The sequence below is a fragment of the Corythoichthys intestinalis genome, chromosome 13 (genome assembly GCF_030265065.1).
Source record: "Corythoichthys intestinalis isolate RoL2023-P3 chromosome 13, ASM3026506v1, whole genome shotgun sequence".
Lineage (NCBI taxonomy): Eukaryota > Metazoa > Chordata > Actinopteri > Syngnathiformes > Syngnathidae > Corythoichthys > Corythoichthys intestinalis.
The window spans coordinates 1,851,412-1,870,927 of record NC_080407.1 but is presented as its reverse complement, the minus strand read 5'-3'; the positions used below and the strand labels follow the sequence as shown (position 1 = coordinate 1,870,927).

Sequence of the window (19,516 nt, the reverse complement as noted above, 5' to 3'; positions counted from 1 at the left end):
ATTTGAGGTCACCGCACGAATGTGTAAAAAAGTACAGACCTTTTTTTTTGTAAACATAGGAGTAACAAGAACTTATACTACCACTGGTGAGCGAGTTAAAAAAAACAAAAAACGAAGCAGGCATCAAAGGTCAAGGTACAAGAAGGATTTTATAAGGTGAATAAAATGATCAAGTGGTGAAACAACGCCCTTATGGCAGTGCAACCTGTTAAGCTGCCATACCTGGATTAGGGGCGGAGTTTCACGCCACCTTTGCACAGCATTCGGACTATTCTAGAAATAAGAGTGAGCGCTGCTTCAATTTTGCTTTCGTTTACTTGTATATCTGCTCCAAAAAACTAAATATGAATACACACGTCTGCGGAACCCTGTTTGGTATTTTGTGCCTTTTGGGAACATCCGTGACCAATGAATGTAAGTATACAGGATTTTCTGATCTATAATGATGTATTTGCTCGTGTGTTTAAAGTAAAAAAAACTAACAAGAAAAGTAATATTTGGCTTTTGGTGATATTTGAAGATTAACCTATGAAATTACGCGTAACCTTTACAGTTGAATGTTTCTAAACTTGTTAGTCCTAAACATTGTATTAGTGCTTTCTTCACTGTCAACTCTTCCAGTCGGTATAACCCTAGAAATTAAGTTCCCTGAGAAAATAATTGATCCATTCATAGAGTTCTAAGACCTGATTCCCCCTTCTGCTTCCCAGCCCCTCCAATCGTTCAGGTGTACACACAGACAATAGGATTGTTGGGCAAAGATAACATTCTACTATGTCACGTGAGCAACTTCCATCCACCGGTGATCCAAGTGGACCTCCTGAAAAATGGTGTCGTGATCCAGAAGGCCAATCAGACAGATATGGTCTTTGAGGCGGACTGGGAATACTATTTGACCAAATATGTGCCCTTTATCCCCCAAAAAGGAGAAGATTATGCTTGCTTGGTGACTCACAGGGGAACTTCAAAGACCTTTGTTTGGGGTATGTTTTTGCCTTTATGGTGGAATACAGTAAACAGGAAGTCGTTGTGGTTTAAAGCCAAATTGTCTTCTCTCGCAGAACCGGATATGTAACATTTTCCCACACCTTTGTTTTAGGTATGTTTTGGTTTCCTTTTCAACATTATGTATGGAATTGTTAATTCAAATACTTGATCATTTTTTGTATCCTTTCTTTGTCATAGTGTCTGCTCCATCTTGAGATGAAGAAGCCAAGTTCTATGTTTTTTACGGACAGTTTAGCTCCCTGACGAAATTGAGCAGAACAAGACAAGTGACGTGGGATCCTGCCTAGACAGGTTTTGTCGATGAGAACGATGAACAAAAGAAAATGGAATGTGGAGTAACAACTAAGTGATCACTCGGAGTTAATAGGACTTCAAATGTTATTTTTCCAGTAAATGGTAGAGGGAAAAAAACAATCTTAACTCAGGAAAAACTTTGAACAAATGTTTACGCTACAAAATGTTGCTCCATTGCCGAAAATGTTGAAGTGAAAACAATATATATATATTTTTTAAATCAGGATTGTTTTGAGTTAAATATCTACATATATTTCTCATCCACGTTTTGTAAATAGCTGTATATGCGTGCTGTATAAATAAACACACATCATTCATGTAATTTGTTTCCTAATGTCTTTTTTGAATGATGCAAGAACAATCAGAGTGTATCGAAACGTTGGTATTAATGTACTTTAACCACATCTAAAGGCACTCGTAAAAAAAAAAAAAAAAAAAAATCATATATGTTATATTAAAACAATGGTTGATGTGTTTAGAATTGCTATGTTTGAAACACAATATTTGTACACATAAGCAGATTTTAAAGTGGCCGAAAAGTGTCATTGCATGTAATTGACGTTCCTATATATGATTTTAAGATGAAGAATTTTCCAGTAACATATCGTCTATAAAAGTTGTAAAGCTATAAAACAACAAAAATGAATGAAATGAACAAAAACAAAAATTTTTATAATGGCTCAAAATTATTTTTCGAATAGATCATGTGATTAGCACCTTAGACGGTCATTTGCTTTGCTTCGCCAAAAACACGTTCTTAAAAGATAAATGTTAGTACAAGTTACAGAAATTTTATATTACAACCACTCTTAATGTTTTCGTTTTATAAAATTTGTAAAATTTTGAATCAAAAAATAAACTATTAGTCCGCCATTGTTGATGTCAATAATTACACAATGCTCATGGGTGCTTAAGCCCATAAAATCAGTCGCACCCAAGCGCCAACGGAGGGCAGCAAAACTCCAAAAAACACAAGTAACAAGTTGGCATTGCACTGTGCTGTCATTTTAATCTGTTTGAGCGGGGCATGTGCGTTAATTGCGTCAAATATTTTAACGTGATTAATTTTTTAAAATTATTTACCGCCCATTAACACGATAATTTTGACAGCCCTCTTTTTGTTATTCCCTGACAAGTTTTTTGAGCTGTATTTAATTTTTTTACTTAGACAATGTTGAGTGGTCTTAAGACAAATGTTTATTTTGTTTTAATTCCTGAATCGTTCAGAGATGAATAGCAAGCATTTATTTATTTTGTATGTTAATACGAGTATAATTCAAGTTACGTTCAAATAATGCAATTTAAATTTGCTGTCAAAATCCGGACATTTTTTCTGTACATAAATGTTGTGGAGGTGGGGAACACACCACTAATTTTGCAACTGAAAGTCCGACCTGCATCAGAGTTAGCATAACAGTAAACTGTGAATTTGCTAACCTGCAAAACTCTAGTCGGAAGCTGCTTAGAGAGAAGTGTCCTCCTATACAAGTCTTCTACTGTTAACGTTAATTAAACTGTGAGAAATGTAGTGAACTGAGGTTTACCTCCTTCTCCCCAATTTTTGAAGCAGCCCACATGAGCTTTCATTTTTGTTGTTGTTGAGTTTGGCTGTGCTTTTGGATAACCAGTAGTGTTTTACCAGAAGGATGGCTCCATTTTTATTTATTTTTGTTATTCCCTGACTAAGAAGTTTGTCACTTATATTTATTTATTTTTATTTAGACAATGTTGAGTGGTCTTAAGACAAATGATTGTTTTTTTGCATTCCTGGTTGGTTAAGAGATTATTAACAAGTTTGTATTGTTTGTGTCTGGTAATATAGTTAATGTTCAAATATTGTAATTTAAATTTGCTAATAAAATTCACATTTATTCTGGAAGTTTTCAAAATGTTTCTTTAGTAGTTTTTGAAAACAAAGGTCTCAATTGAACAGTGTAGGCTGAACCAATACACATAAAAGTTGGTATAAATCAATAGATTTATTTTGCATTGATCATTATGAATGTCCCGTCCGCAGCAAAAAGTGCTCGTGCTGTTATATCGTCCCTACCGATGTTGAGACCAAACCTACGCCCTTGGTTTGTACAGTATTTTACATTGTTTTTGCTGAAGGCGTTTTATTTGCAAAAATGGAACTTTATCGCCGTCTTGTGGCCACAACGGGGACTTACTGTGCTCTCTACAACGGAAAGCCGGATTTCCGTAAAAGAGTGATTGACTGCATGACTTTTCACCGGTGGGCGTCTGAGCACCGTGGGGAGTTTCCACACTTTCATCATACACAACGTTTTTTTTTTTTTTTTTTTATCGTGTCAATCGCGTTTGTAATCAGTCTGAGATGGACCCCCACACGTTCCTCTACGATGTCTCGTCGTTGTTCATTGATAGGTTTTGCGAAATCATGGACACTGGATGTCACCGTTATGGATGGCGTGGATTAGGTGAGTGTTTATGAATACATTATGTGTTGAAGTCGAATACACGTGGATCTTATTAAAACAAAAACAAAAAATGATTGCGCCTTTCCCCCCCTCTCATATAATTAAAATAAGTGACAGATAGTGGGGGTTTTAGTAGTAATGGGTACATTATAAATAACAAAGCATCCTTGGTGGTTACTTCTCGTTTCGATTTGGGGAAATGTATTAATAAAACGACACTATGTAACTTTCCCCTTGTGATATTATTAACTATTGAACAGACACTTGAAAAACTAGTGAGGATAAGTGGTATAGAAAATCACTAGGCAAATGATGAATATTTGTGGGACTATCGTTGACATGTGTTCTTGTTTGTCGTTTTTTTGACAGCCGCTCGAATCCTCCCTAGCTTCACAGAGGTTCGCGTGTATGAGCGCATGGAGGCAGGTGGTCGCAGTCCCACCAGGGAGCTGCTATGGTCTTGGGCCCAGCAGAATTCCCAAGTGCGGGACCTCCTTAAAGTGTTGCAGGACATGGGGCACTTTAGGGCTATGCAACTCTTTCAGGATCAATGTCATGCAGTCCAAGGTACTTTCAGCGATACTTAAAGACAGTTATTAAAGTTTCCTGTGTTTAATGAATTATTTTCTGAATTCCAGGGACATACTTGCCTCTTATAAATGAATGTGAACCAACAGAACTGGTGTCAACAGCTAATACAAAGGTAGGAATCCATTTTCCCGTAATAATACAACCACTGAAACTGAAGAGAATTTTTTTTTTTTTTTTTTTTCTTAATCTATAGGAGTCCATCAAATTTGAGACGAGTCATCGTCATGAAAGTTCTGGTGAGGGAATAAATGACCTCAAAGCATTGATTCACGCACTTGGAATTGGTCATAGTGAGCATTGTGTTTTCTCCAGGTAAACCGTGGCCGCTGATCAGTTTGCAGAACATCCAAGAGGGAACCAGGGATTTTCACAACGAAATGAGAATTTCAGAGGGCTGCTTCTCTGACATCTATCTGGCTCACATCGAGGGCGTGAAGTTTGCAGTCAAGCTTTTCAAACAGGTGATTGGGAAACATCATTAAAACATGATTGTCTTATATACGTATACGGCAGAAAACACAGACAAGTGTGAAAAAGCAGTTTTTGCTCTTGCACCCCTCTTTAAAATATACTGCTGTATTTTCAGCCAAAAGAACTGTTGTGTTTGATAGAACAATACGTCCTTATGCTGCAATGACAGATTTATGGCGGATTAAGCCCCCAAACTATTTTTAATTTGTCCGTTTTACTCTGGAAATCCCCATTTACAGACATCGCTTAACCACTTTTGTTTCAACCCAGCCATAAAAAGAAGCTCAGTGATTGTATTTATTATTCATCAAAATGTCTGTCATTTTTAGCTTCGAATCATTAATTGATATCTATTATTTAGTTGTTGTTGTTGGTTTTTTTTTGTTTGTTTGTTTTTAAACGACTTTCAAATTTTATTCACACGCATATTTTAAACTTATAAACAAATGACGTCACAATGAAAAAAATGGTGTCTGTAAAAAGGTCACGGATACAGTATCTACCTCATAACTATTGCTTGACCGATTTTTTTTTGTTCCCGTCACATTTTCCCCAATATTTTAGATAATAAATAATCGATCCAAAAAAAGAAAAATGGGGGGAAAAACGTTGAAAACGGTAAATACATGAAAAAGAAAATCTTGACCACTCCTCGATGTCTGCGATTTCTGCTTTCATATTATGCTATAATATCTCGTTAAAATCATGGCGTCTTTAATTATGCTCTCTCACGCTCTCACCTCCAGATAGAGTTTCGCTGTTTTACTTTTTTTTTTTTTTTTTTTTAAATTTAAATGCCCTCCTGTTCAAAATGTTTCTTCCCCCAGAAAATTGAGATTTTAAGCTTTCCGATGGTGTATCATGCATGCATATAGGACAATTTTGAGTTTGGCCAAATTGGGGGTCTCAGAGCAGAACTTCAAGTCACCTGGGTGTTCTCGCCATACATATATATATACTGTTTATATGAAATGCTGCCATGGTAAACGCCTAGAGCGACTTACTATCCCCTCCAAAATAATATCATCCAGAAATAATTCCATTCACAAAACACATGCAAAACATCCAGTTAGCAGAAGTGAAAATCCTGTTCTTATTTTGGGCAACCATATGTCAATTGCAGTCTAGATAAATGCCTTGATCTCTGCAGGTGGATAATGTCTCTTGGAAGAGACTGTGGGATGTTTTCCGAAAAGAAGTGGAAATTCACAGATTGTACGTGCCTCCTGTAATTGCTAAAAGCAATTTCTTGGGATCTGGCCTTTTGTCAAAATTAAGAATTGTGACTCTGTGTTACAGATGCCAACATCCAAACATCATAGAGTGTTTGGGCTGCTTTTCTGATGAAAGGTGTTACTGTCTGGTCTATCCTTACTTGCCCAAGGGATCGCTCTTCCACAGACTCCACCGGGAGGTAGATTATTTCATTTTTTTTCTGGTTTAATTCAGGAAAATGAAATGAATATCTCTATAGAACAGTGTTCCACCTTTGTCATGGCAAGAACGCGTCAACATCTTAAAGGGGGTTGCGAAGGCCTTACATCACCTCCATACATCTGAACCAAGCGCGGTCATCTGTGGGAATCTCTCCAGGTACAAAATGGTTTGGACAAAAAAAGACTACTCAGTTCTTATCAATTTTCCACCGTATGTTTGGAATTCTTCTTTTGTGCCCAGTTCGAACGTTCTCCTGGACGACTCCTTGCAACCCAAACTGTCCGATTTTAGTTTGGCGCAACTCCGGCCTCATTCGGTGAACCGTCATCACACCATCACCCTGGACACCAATGTCTACGGCAACCCGGGGTACCTCCCCGTAGAGTACCTGCGGAATGGCAAACTCTCGGCCGGCTTGGATGTTTTCAGCTTCGGGATGGTGACGTAAATTGTCAACATAAATTACAGCTTAGTTTTTTTTTCTTCTCATAAATACATACAGATTCAAAAATGGTATTTTAGGTCTTCTATCAAATGTCAACTTCACTTCCTTTTTATCGCCCCCCCCCCAGAGTACATCAATACAATATCACATTCGATCCACTGTCCACTGACCTGCCCAGCCCAGCATGAACTTCCTCTTTTATTAGTTTCATGTTTGTATGTTTTCTTTTTGTATTTTTGAAAGCAAGAGACTGCAGGAAATGATGCTGCTAAAAGTCTTTGTTCTCGACGTTCTCGATACACTTTGAGTAAAGCGGCTTTAAATTAAAGGGTTTTTGGTTGAGAATGGAAAGTTTACATACAGCAGCTGCCTTCATTTTTGTCAGAAAGTTTGTATAGTCACACAAGTGATTACACCCTTTACATTTGAGCAATAATGTATGCCTTCAGGTTGTCATGGAAACGGTGACAGGACGCAAAGTCGTAGAGGAGTTGCCCAAACACATGCTGCTGGTGAGTGAAAACTCCGACTGAAACGGGAACAATGTGGCTTTGCACTTCCTATGAAGCAGTACGTTGGTTTAGATTTGCATTGCTTTTTCAAATCTGCAAATAATGATATTTGTGTTCCTTTCTTACAATCTCTTCATTGGTTTATTCAACTTAAGTAAAATACATCTCAAATGAATTATGGCTGAAGTACATACATGTAAGCGATGTCAACATTTTTTAACAGAGAGATTTGCTTTGCTCGGAAGCAGAAAAGAGCGGAAGCGTCGACTCTTGTCTGCAGTTTGTGGACACGTCAGCTGGTCTTTGGCCAACATCTTGGGCCCGCAGTCTACTGAATCTTTCCTTACAATGTGTCGCGAGCCACCGCTGCAGACCCAGCATGGACGGTGTAAGTGTTCAATGTTCATTGGTAAAATACATGAGCATCTCACAATTACGTTCTTCTCATTTTTTAGGTTCTTCAAGCATTGAGTCAGCTACTTCCACCGCCCAGCTGCTCGTCCTTGGACCGCCCTCACAGCCTAGATGATGGCGTCCCTATTCAAGTCCAGGGTACATCGTTGCACAGCGTCGCCGTGGAGGACGACGAACAGTGCGGCTTCTCCGGCTCGTCGGCGACGCAAGCTAGGCCTTGCGAATGCAGTCAGTCCGAGGTGACGTACTTACGCGTCACCGAGGCCAAAGGAAGAGACCCGCCATACAAAAGCTGGCCCGTACAGTGCAGCTGCCAAGCTGAAACGGGAGGTCTGGCCTGTGAAGACTGCAGGGCCAATGGTTTTAGCAGCACTTGCCCACAGTTAGCAGAGTAACTGCATTCTTTTATTCTATATGTTCTATGCAGGAAATGAGAAGCCTTTTTTGAAACTGTCAGCTGCAAAAATTATTTCAACCTATTTAATTTTTTTTTTTGCTTACAAGTATGTAATATGATGGACCCCCTTTTTTTGAAGAAGTGCCCCCCACAGCTGTATAGGTTAAATACACTAACTATAGTTAAAAAAAAAAAAAGTCTGACTTAATTTTATATAGTTGTTTGTATTTTTCATGCCAATAAATGTCACTACGGTTATGTAAAATGAAAGTAAATAATCGCACAAAGGAATGAAAACACATACCAACTACATACTACATTTAATCTGAATATGAACATGACAATTTAGCTTGAAAACGTTTGAATTCGTAACAAACGCCGACTCCATTTAAGCCATCTCGCCTTCTTAAAAGATTTCTAATCAACCAGCAGCACCGTCAACATTTGGCGTGCTCTTTACTGCTCTCTTGTGGCTATTATTGGTTATTACATGCTACACTTGGTATTGAACCTTCTATTACAGTGATGTAAAATGAAAGTAAATAATCAAATAAAAGTAAGCAAAGTGACCAACTACGCACTACATTTTTCCTGAATATAACAAGACGTTTTAGCTTGAAAAATGATGTTTAATTCATGATAAACGACAACGCCACTAAACGCCATCTCGCCTTAGAAGATATCTAATCAACCACTTTTTACCCCCATGGGAAAGCATTTAGCCTAGTAACATCACGGTGATGTACAATAAAAGTAAATCATCGCATAAACAAATTAAAACATACCAATTACGTTCTAAATTTATCTGAATATAACAAGACATTTCAGCTTGAAAACACCGTTTAATTTACGAACGACAACACCGCTTAAAGCCAACTCGCCTTAGAAGATATCTAATCAACCACTGTTTTTTTCCCCCCATGAGAACGCATTTAGCTTACTAGCGCTCTCTTTACTGCATTCCTGTGACCACCATGGGTAAATACGCCACACTCGCTATTAAACCTTGTAATCTTACAGTGATGTAAAATGAAAGTAAATCATCAAATTAAAACGGTGAAAAAAGTCACCAACTACGCACTACATATTTCTTGAATAAGTCATTTTAACTTTAAAATGACGTTCAATTCATGACGAACAACGACACAAATTACAGCCATCTCGCCTTAGAAGATATCTAGTCAATCCCCTCCATGAGGAAAGCATTGTTTACTAGTGCCCGCTTCACTGCCCTCCTGTGGTCAATATGGGTGTTACATGATACACTCGCTATTGAACACTCGCTATTGAACCTTGTAACATGACGGTGATGTAAAATGAAAGTAAACAATCGCATAAACGAATGAAAACACCAACTACGTACTAAATTTATAAGACGACATTTAATTTTAACTACCACGTTTAATTCATTCAAAACGACGACGCAACTGATTGTCATCTCGCCTTGAAAGATATCTTATCAAACACATTGGGAAAGCATTTAGCTTACTAGTGCCCTCTTAACTGCCCTCCTGTGGCCACTATGAGTAATTACAGGCCAAACTCGCTATTGAACCTTGTAATATTACAGTGAATGAAATGAAAGCAAATCCACAAATTAAAAAGTGAAAACTAGTTAAAAAATAACGCACTAAATTTTGTCCGAGTATAAGATGTCGTTGTAGCATAAAAACATTTAATTCATGATACCTCTTAATGTCATCTTGCCTCAGAAGATATCTAATCAAACACTCCCCCACATGGGTAAGCGTTTAGCTTACTAGCGCCTCTTCACTACCCTCCTGTGGGTCTCATGGGTAATTACATCATGCACTCGCTATTGAACCTCGTAACTGAACGGTGTTGTAAAAATGAATGTAAATTATCGCATAAACGAATGAAAACATACCAACTTCGTACTAAATAACCAAACATTTTAGCTTGAAAACCAGGTTTTAATTCCTGACGAACGTCCTCTTGCCTTGTAAGATATTGAATCAATATTTGTTATCAATATTAATATATTTCCAAATTTAATGATCTACTAACGATAAAGTTATTTCTAGTCATTTTAAGTTTGTTTTTGTTTTCCTGATTTTTTTTTTTTCTCTATACTGTATTGCTTTTTTGTGCATGCTAGACATGTAAAATAAAAATAACATCATCATTCATAGCAGAATGATAAAAGCATCCACTTGATTGGGCTGCCAGTCAGAGATTGGAGGTCATATTCTATATCTGGCCGTTTTTTTTTTGTTTTTTTTTTAATATTATGATTAACGGTGACGTAATTAACGGAAACGTATATAAGCTGCAAGTAATTAGCCAGTCCTTCTTTTCAAATCAGCTGCCAGCGTCCCGTCGCCTCCCGATTATTGAGCTCCACACTTTGGCACAAAGTAAGTCTTCACAATTATTCTTTAACCTTCTGATTGCAGTTTTTTTTCATTTCTGTTTGACGCCAATTTACGATTTTAGCGTGGTAAAAGCTCACCAGCGTGCTTTAAAAAAATAAAAACTGTGCAGGACTGCAGCCTCGACGTCTTGCGAGCGAGGGCTATCTTAAAAACATTCATTCGAGGACCACAAATGCACTCGTTTAACTGAATGAGGTACAAATTTAACATGGAATCAATGTTAGGTGCGCGAATTTAACTCCCATAACAGGATGGACGCTGCGTCTGATCAGAGTGCCATTTGACAGCAGGTAAACCAACTAATCAAGTTTTTTTTTTTTTTTTTTTTTGTCCGCATGTTCTTATATTAAAGCGAAGAAGCATTTAACGAGTTAATTGCCTGGGGGAATGCAAAATATGTATAGTGACCGATCCCGTTCAGTGCCATTGACGGGGAAAGACATCTGATCAGTTTTAACCAGGAGGGTTTCTGGCCAGTCCTCCGGTCAAATTGATGGGATGTATTTTGCTGTCAATGGCAGGTTTTACAAAAGCTCTGAGTAGGGACTTTGTACCGTTGACAGCAAAAGAACGATGTATATTTGACACATTAACAAGTATTAATAAGGTATGATAATGCATGTTTCCAGGATTGTTGGCTCAAGAGCAGATTGAGCACGTCCAAGCTGACAGCCTCAAGCAAGGGAAGTGAGCGCCTGTCTCCAACGACGGAGAGCGACGACACTGCAGCAATCCAGGGAATGTTAAGATTTCAGTTGTCATTTAGAAGGCTAATGAAATGTACTAGTACTACTGCATAATCTATGCATTAAATTAGCTTTGTTTTTTTACAATTGGTTGAGGGGAAATAACATGTTAACTGCATTATAAAACGATGTATATAGTGAACGGTCCTGTTTCCGTGCCATTGACAAAGACGCCCGATCAGTTTTAACCAGGAGGGTTTCTGGCCAGTCCTCCTGGTCAAATGGATGGGACGTCTTTTACTGAAATCTAGATTTTACAAAAGCTCTTTGTAGGGATTTTGTAATGTTGACAGTGACAGTGTATTTTTTTAAACACATCAATAAGTATTAAAAATGCATGATAATAATAATGAATGTGTTTCCAGGAGTGTTGGCCGAAGAGCAGATTGAGCATGTAAGCCTCAAGCAGGAGAAGCGAGCGTCTGTCTACAATGATGCCAAGCGCAGCAACACTGCAGCAATCCAGGGAATGTTCAGCTTTCAGTTGTCATTTAATACAAAAATCACAAGGCTAATGAAATGTACTAGTACTACAGCACTTGCTTAATACTGTTTAATCCATGCTTTTTCTTAGAATTGGTTGGGGGGGAAAAAATAATTGAATTGCATTATAAAATGGTGTATATTGTGAACGGTCCCGTTCAGTGCCATTGACGGAGAAAGACATCTGATCACTTTTAACCAGGAGGGTTTCTGGCCAGTCCTCCCGGTCAAATGGATCTGACTACTTTTGCCGTCAACGGCAGATTTTACTAAAGCTCTTTGTAGGGATTTTGTAATGTTGACAGTGACAAAGTATTTTTTTTAACACGTCAATAAGTATTAAAAATGCATGTGCTTCCAGGAGTGTTGGCCCAAGAGCAGATTGAGCATGAAAGCCTCAAGCAGGAGAAGTGAGCGTCAGTCTACAATGACGCCAAGCGCAACAACACTGCAGCAATCAGCGAATGTTCAGCTTTCAGTTGTCATTTAAGACAAAAATCACAAGGCTAATGAAATGTACTAGTACTACAGCACTTGCCTAATACTGCTTAATCCATGCTGTTTTCTTAGAATTGTTTGGGGTGGGTGGGTGGGGGGCTGTTGATTGAATTGCATTATAAAATGGTGTATATTGTGAACGGTCCCGTTCAGTGCCATTGACGGAGAAAGAAATCTGATCAGTTTTAACCAGGAGGGTTTCTGGCCAGTCCTCCCGGTCAAATGGATCGGACTACTTTTGCCGTCAATGGCAGATTTTACAAAAGCTTTGTAGGGATTTTTTACTGTTGAGTGTATATTTAACCAATTAACAAGTGTTAGTATCCAGAGTATATACATAAATTGTAAAATACAATGTATATATTGCATGAATATGGCAAAATATAACTGGATTCATTTGTAGTTCCAGGAGTGTTGGCGCAAGAGCCTCGAGCAGATTAAGCACGTCCAAGCCGCCAGCCTCAAGTAGAAGCAAGCGTCACCGCGTCGGTCTCCAACGATGTCGAGGATGTCACTGCAGCAATCCAGGATATGTCGAGCTTGTAGTTTGATCAACGTGTATCAATTGGTAACTGAAATCTGTTCTTTGGATAGGACAGGTGATATTTGGAGATGAAGATCAGCAGTGACCTTGCAACGTGGATATTCTCTGCAGTCGACCTGAGTGTCATCAGATGGAGACCAGAAGTCACCGAGAGCACAGCCTGATTGTAATTGATGCCATTTGTCAAAGATGAGTATTTAAAAGCCCTACTTTATTTTAAAAAAAAAAAAAAAAATGTAAAAATGTCTTTCCAATTGTGGTATAAAAAATAGAACTGCTGAAGATGCTTTTAAAGCATTTGATTAACGATGGAGGACCAGTAGTGCAGTGTTAATAAATAAAAGTAAAATAAATCAGTTTCATGTTAGAATACTTTATATTTAAGTATAGTCAAATCTTAGAATGGTTGCCCTTGTTTTCATCTTCCCCAAAAATGATTTAGTAAATATTTTTAAATGTTTTTTGTTTGTTTGTTTCCCAGGGGGGAAAAACAGTCGATTTTTAGGAGGCAATAGTTCAACTTTTGTCATTATTTCAATTTATTCATTGTCTCGATCAATGGTGCCGCAATGAAACAAAAGTGAGTGGGATTACGTGTTAATTGCATTAAAAAATTCAAAAGTTATATAGTGAACAGTCCCGTTTCAGTGCCATTGACAGCGACAGACTTCCGATCCATTTCAACCAGGAGGGGTCTGGCCAGTCCTCCTGGTTAAATGAATAGGATGTCTTCTGTCAATGGCAGATTTTACAAAATAATTAGGACTTTTGACAATACAAAATGTATGTTTAACCAATTAAGTGTTAGTATCCTGAGTATGTACATAAGTTGTAAAATACAATGTATGTATTGCATGAATATGGCAAAATATAACCAATTCATCTGTGGTTCCAGGAGTGTTGGCTCAAGAACAGATTTGAGTACATCCAATGCCGCCAGCCTCAAGTAGAAGCGAACGTCACTGCGTAAGTCTCCAACAATGTCGGGCATGATGTCACGGCAGCAATCGAGGAAATGTTGAGCTTTTAGTTTGATCAATGTATATCAATTGGTAACTGACATCTGTTCTTTCGATAGGACGGGTGATATTTGAGATGAAGATCGGCAGCGACCTTGCAAAGTGGATATTCTCTGGAGTTGACCTGTGTCATCAGATGTTGGGAGACCAGAAGTCACCAAGAGCACAGCCTGATTGTAATTGTTGCCATTTGTCAAAGATGAGTATTCAAAATCCCGAATTTATTTTTAAAAAAAAAAGTAAAAATTAGTCTTTCCATATGTGGTATAAAAAATAGAACTGCTGAAGATGCTTTTAAAGCCTTTAACTATGGAGGACCAGTAGTGGAGTGTTAAATAAATGGTGTTATACTTATATAGCGCTTTTCCACCTTTCAAGGCCCTTAAAGCACTTTACACTCTCGCCATCCACCTACTGGTATAAAAGTGAAATAAATATCAGGTTCATGTTAGAATATTTTATTTCAGTATGGTCAAATCTTAAAATGGTTGCCCTTGTCTTCATCTTCCCCCAAAATGATTTTGTAAATATTTTAAAATGTGTTTTTTGTTTCCCAGGGGTGAAAAAACAGGCGATTTTTAGGGGGCAATATTTCAACTTTTGTCTTTATTTCAACTTATTCATTGTCTCTATCAATGGTGCCGCAATGAAAGAAAAGTGAGTGCGGGATTACGTGTTAATTGCATTTAAAAAATTCAAAATTTATATAGTGAAACGGTCCTGTTTGAGTGCCATTGACGGCGACACTTCCGATCCATTTTAACCAGGAGGGGGCTGGCCAGTCCTCTTGGTAAAATGAATAGGATGTCTTCTGTCAACGTCAGATTTTGCAAAATAATTATAATAACTTGTATGTTTAACCAATTAAGTGTTAGTATCCTGAGTGTGTACATAAGTTGTAAAATACAATGTATGTATTGCATGGATATGGCAAAATATAACCAATTCATCTGTGGTTCCAGGAGTGTTGGCTCAAGAACAGATTGAGTACGTCCAATGCCGCCAGCCTAAAGCAGGACAAGAGGGCGTCTCTCAAATGAGTGCAACGACATTGCAGTAATCCAGGGAATGTTACCTTTTCAGTTGTCATTTAAAAGGCGGCGGGGGAGCACAAAGCTAATAAAAAGTACTGTTGCAACTGTTTAAATCTATGCATTAAAGTAGCCAGTTTTCTTTTAAAAATTCCATTTAAAAAATGCAAAACGATGTTTATAGTGAACGATCCAGTTTCAGTGCCATTGACAGATGGCAGTCTGATCCAATTTAACTGGGAGGGGTCTGGCCAGCCCTCCCAGTCAAATGGATTGGCACTTTGGCCATCAGCGGTATTTTTTACAAAAGCTTAAAATAAGTAGGACTTTTGATGGTAGTGTATATTTTACCAATTAAGTGTTACTAAGACATAATGTATTTTTACAGGATTGTTGGCCCAAGAGGAGATTGAACATGTCCGAGCTGTCAGCCTCAAGCAAGAGAAGTGAGCGTCTCTCCAGTGACGCCAAGTGCGACAACACTGCAGCAATCCAGGGAATGTAAAGCTTTCAGTTGTCATGTTAAAATTTCTCAGCTAATGAAATGTAATAGCATTACTACAACTGCTTAATCTATGCATTAAATTAGCAGCTTTTGTTTTCCTACAATTGGTTGGGGTAAAACAATCACGTGTTAATTAAATTTAAAAAATAGAAAATTTCCGTGCCATTGACTACAACAGACTTCCGATCCATTTTGACCAGGAGGGGGCTGGCCAGTCCTCTTGGTAAAATGGATCGCGCAACTTTTGCCGTCAATTGCAGATTTTACAAAAGATGTTACTGATTAGGACTTTTATACTTTTGACACGGAACAAAATGTATATTTAACTAATAAGTGTTAGTATCCTGTGTATATAAGGTGTAAAATACAATGCATATATTGCATGAATATAGCAAAATGTAACTAGTTTCATATGTGGTTCCAGGAATGTTGGGTCAAAAGCAGATTGAGCTCATCCATGCCGCGCCAGCCTCAAGCAGGAGAATCGAGCGTCGGTCTCCAATGACGCAAAGCACGACGACACAGCAGCAATCAGGCAATGTTTAGCTTTCAGTTGTCATTTGAAGAGATAATCACTTAGCTAATGAAATGCACTAGTACTGTAAATGCTTAATAAGGCTCAATCTTTACATTAAATTACCCAGATTGTTTTCCTATATAAATTGTGTTAATTCCATTAAAAATGCAAAACGATGTCTGAAGTGAATGATATTTTAAATGCCATTGACAAAAATAGAAGTCTGCTCCAATTTAACCGGGAGGGGTCTGGCCAGCCCTCTCAGTCAAATGGATCGGACTTCTTTTGCCGTCAGTGGGAGACTTTTTACAAAAGCTTAGAATAAGTAGGACTTTTAACAGTACTGTGTATATTTTACTAATAAGTGTTAATAAGACGTGTGTTTCCAGGAGTGTTGGCCCAAAAATGGATTGAACACATCCAAGCCTCAAGCAGAAGCGAGCGTCAATCTCCAACGACAACACTGCAGCAATCCAGGGAATGTTAAGCTTTCAGTTCTTTTTAAAAAAAAAAAAAAAACGTACAAAACGTCTATATAGTGACCAGAGGTTGCGCTAGACATTTTCGTTGTCTGTCATTTTGACTGACAGGGTCATAAAAATCCGGTCAGTCTATTTTTACCCGTCACTTAAATTTTTGAAATGATAATGACATATTCATTAGTATTTAGTTTTCATTCATTTTTAATATTGTAACGCTTGCTTGGCGGCGAAAAATTAGACACGGAAGTCGTGGTATTTTTCTCCCTTTTTACTCTGCTTACCGCCAACAACTCCGCCCCCAAAGAAAAGGAGGCAACGATATAGACCCCCCAATCACCAACGTCACACAATGATCTTAATTGTGGTTGTCAGCCCAAAATCTTCTAAATATATATTAAATGCATCTTACCAGATATAAAAAGACTACTACATAGTCTGTGGTGATCGTTTGGTGCCCAGATTTCTTGTCGAATTACAGCAGTCCATCTCGCTCTCATCTTCGCGTCTCTCAGAATACGGTAGAACTTCAAGTCTCTCCGTCTATCTTCTCTGTTACAGCAACCAACCGCCACACACGCCTTCACCATTTTGATTATTAATATTAACGAGCAGAAAAACACGCCGTAATAGGAGGCATGTACGTAGCGGTAATGTATAAACATGACGGGCTGACACACAATATGGCGGCTCCGGTCAGGGGGCCGGAGTTGTGACGTCATGTGATTGGGGTCTATACACAGGCGGCAATCTTGTCCATCAATTGGATGACGCGCTGGCACACCGGGTGCACCAATAAGAACCTCGCGTTGATGTGTCAATCACGGTGCCACCGCCAGACCCCGGTTACGCTACAATATTCTGACAGAATAGCCAACGACGTCATGCATTAAGAGAGACAATAGCTAATTAATATGCTAACTCGCCACCCTGTGGTCTGGGGTGTGAATTGCAACCTGTCAAAATGACTGACGGACTTCAGTTTTTTCCGTCACCGTTTTAAAAAAAACCGGTCAACGACGGAAAATTTCCGGTTAACGCGACCCCTGATAGTGACCGATCCAGTTTCAGTGCCATTGACAGAAACGTAAGTGCGATCCAATTGAACCGGCAGGGATCTGGCCAGTCCTCCCGGTGAAATGGATCGGACGTTTTTTGCCATCAACTGCAGATTTGATTAACAATTTAAATAGCATGTATGTTTGTTTTATTGAACAGCCAAACATGATGAATCAAAAGTAACAAATATTTCTTTATATGCAGGACAATCATTTCGAAGGAATGGAGTACAATTCACCCAGTTAAGTATAACTGTAACATTGACAACAATCCCAATCTAACAATACACAAACAAGTTATTAATAATGCATGTGGTATTTCAGGAGTCCTGGAACAGAATGAGCACGTCCCAGCAGGGGAAGCAAGCACCTGCACAGCGGCCGTATTGGTCCAACTTTCCTCCGGATGTATGCGAAGTCACTGCAACAATCCACGTAATGTTGAGCTAGTACTTGGATAAAGTAATCAACGTATATAAATTATTGACATCCGTTCTCCTTTGAATAGGACTGATGATATTTTGAGATGAAGATCAGTAGTGATCTTGCAAAGCCTGCAACGTGGATATTCTCTGCAGTCGACCTGCTTGTCATCAGATTTTGGGAGACCACATCGTGATTGTAAATGTTGTCATTTGTCAAAGATGAGTATTCAAAAGCCTTCCTGTGATTAAAAAAAATAGTCTTTCGATATTTGGTATTAAAAAAAACTGCTAAACATGCTTTTAAAAAGCCTTTAACTATGGAGGACCAGTAGTACCAATGTTAAATAATTAAATGGTATGTTCGTGTTTGAATATTTCAATATTGTCGCATTTTGAAATGGTTGCCCACATCTTTTAATCTTCCCCCCAAAATTTAGTAAATATAGTTTAAAAATGATTTTTTTTTTAAAAAATTTTGCTGGGGGGGATTTGAAGACTGGCAATAGTTTTCAACTTTCCTCATTATTTCAACTTTTATTCAATGTCTCAATGGCGCCGCAATGACATAAAAGTGAAATGGAAAATGACGAAATGCACAACTAAATGAAAACATCGCAATGGAAAGATATATTTTTCTTTTTTTTTTTTTTTTCTTTTTTAGAACAAGAGCTCTAAATGAAACATCCAATTGTTTATTTAGTTGTGTATCTAATTCATTTTTTATCCTCAGGGTCCTCAATGTTAATTGACGTTGCATTCAAATTCATTTAAGATGGGAAGGTCGTATTTGCTCATCTTTGAGGGCCATTGATGGTACTGGATGTCCAATCGGTTAAGCTTCATTCACTCCCAGCATCATGTTTGCTAATGTTTAACTGCATTATTAAATGTACATTAAGCATGTCATCAATCATTGACTGCCATTGACAAGGATGCGAAATTTCATCATGGCAGGCATGAAATATTACTTTTCGTGCAATTGAAAGCAAACGATGTCCAAGCTGTTTTGACCAGGAGGTGGCTGGCCAGGCATCCCAGTCAAGGAGTTGGTTGTCTTGCGCTGTCAAGGGCAGCTAATTGATTGAACACACACATTAACCTTTTTAGTGCAGCATCCTTATAGTTAATATGATAAGTAACTGTTTGGTCTGTGTAAAAACATGACTTTTACAACAAATCTGCTTTGTCAATTTCTTGTCCATGGCAGTCGGGAAGCCTTCTGAATATATCTTGAGACCTAAATAGAAACTAAAGCTGTTACCCAGTTTCTCTGAATAAAGGTGTAATGCACACAGATGTCTATTGATGTCAATTATTTTGTTTGAACAGAGGTGCTTGCAGCCCTTCCAAGTCTTGCGTGTATGGTACCAATATACGGAAGTGAAAAATTCATTTGCACTGATGCCCCTTTTTTGGCTCTTGATGTATAATACCTGCTAACCCTGTATTGTTCATGCAAGATTGCTAGGCCACTATTCAATTTCCGTGCTCAATGATGGCTGTGTTAATGAGTTATGTGAGCCAATAAACTATGACTATACACTACAGTTAAATGTGGAGAAGACAGAGGTGATCATTTTTGGGCCAAAAAAAGGAAAGGTCAAAGATAAGCAGCCAACTTAGCACAATGTCACAGCAACAAATCAAGTCAGAAACCTTGGCGTAATTATTGACTCAGACCTAAAATTTGATAGCCATCTAAAGTCCGTCACTAAATCCGCTTATTACCACCTAAAAAATATAACCAGAATTAAGGGGCTTCTGACTCAACAAGACATGGAAAAACTTATGCATGCATTCATTTT

The 19,516-nt window shown here is 38.2% G+C and overlaps 1 protein-coding gene and 1 long non-coding RNA gene across 6 annotated transcripts; both read left to right on the top strand.

The window, feature by feature from the left end:
* The first annotated feature begins 1,186 nt into the window (after window positions 1–1,186).
* On the top strand, window positions 1,187–8,583 carry irak3 (interleukin-1 receptor-associated kinase 3). The gene is made up of 12 exons (XM_057855744.1): window positions 1,187–3,743; window positions 4,113–4,310; window positions 4,382–4,446; window positions 4,528–4,570; window positions 4,647–4,795; window positions 5,956–6,020; window positions 6,105–6,219; window positions 6,280–6,398; window positions 6,483–6,681; window positions 7,137–7,199; window positions 7,423–7,587; window positions 7,655–8,583. Exons 1-12 carry the CDS (start codon window positions 3,641–3,643, stop codon window positions 8,006–8,008), a joined length of 1,638 nt encoding a protein of 545 aa, XP_057711727.1. The 5' UTR covers window positions 1,187–3,640; the 3' UTR covers window positions 8,009–8,583.
* A 3,730-nt stretch (window positions 8,584–12,313) lies between these two features.
* LOC130927743 (uncharacterized) lies at window positions 12,314–18,981 on the top strand. 5 transcript variants are annotated; one of them, XR_009066507.1, is made up of 6 exons: window positions 12,314–13,643; window positions 13,756–14,822; window positions 15,116–15,228; window positions 15,657–17,528; window positions 17,611–17,721; window positions 17,795–18,981. It is a non-coding gene; the product is annotated as an uncharacterized LOC130927743 (long non-coding RNA). The 5 variants fall into 5 exon arrangements; XR_009066506.1 differs by having other exon boundaries at window positions 13,756–13,872; window positions 14,659–17,528; XR_009066505.1 differs by having other exon boundaries at window positions 15,116–17,528.
* Window positions 18,982–19,516: the final 535 nt, after the last annotated feature.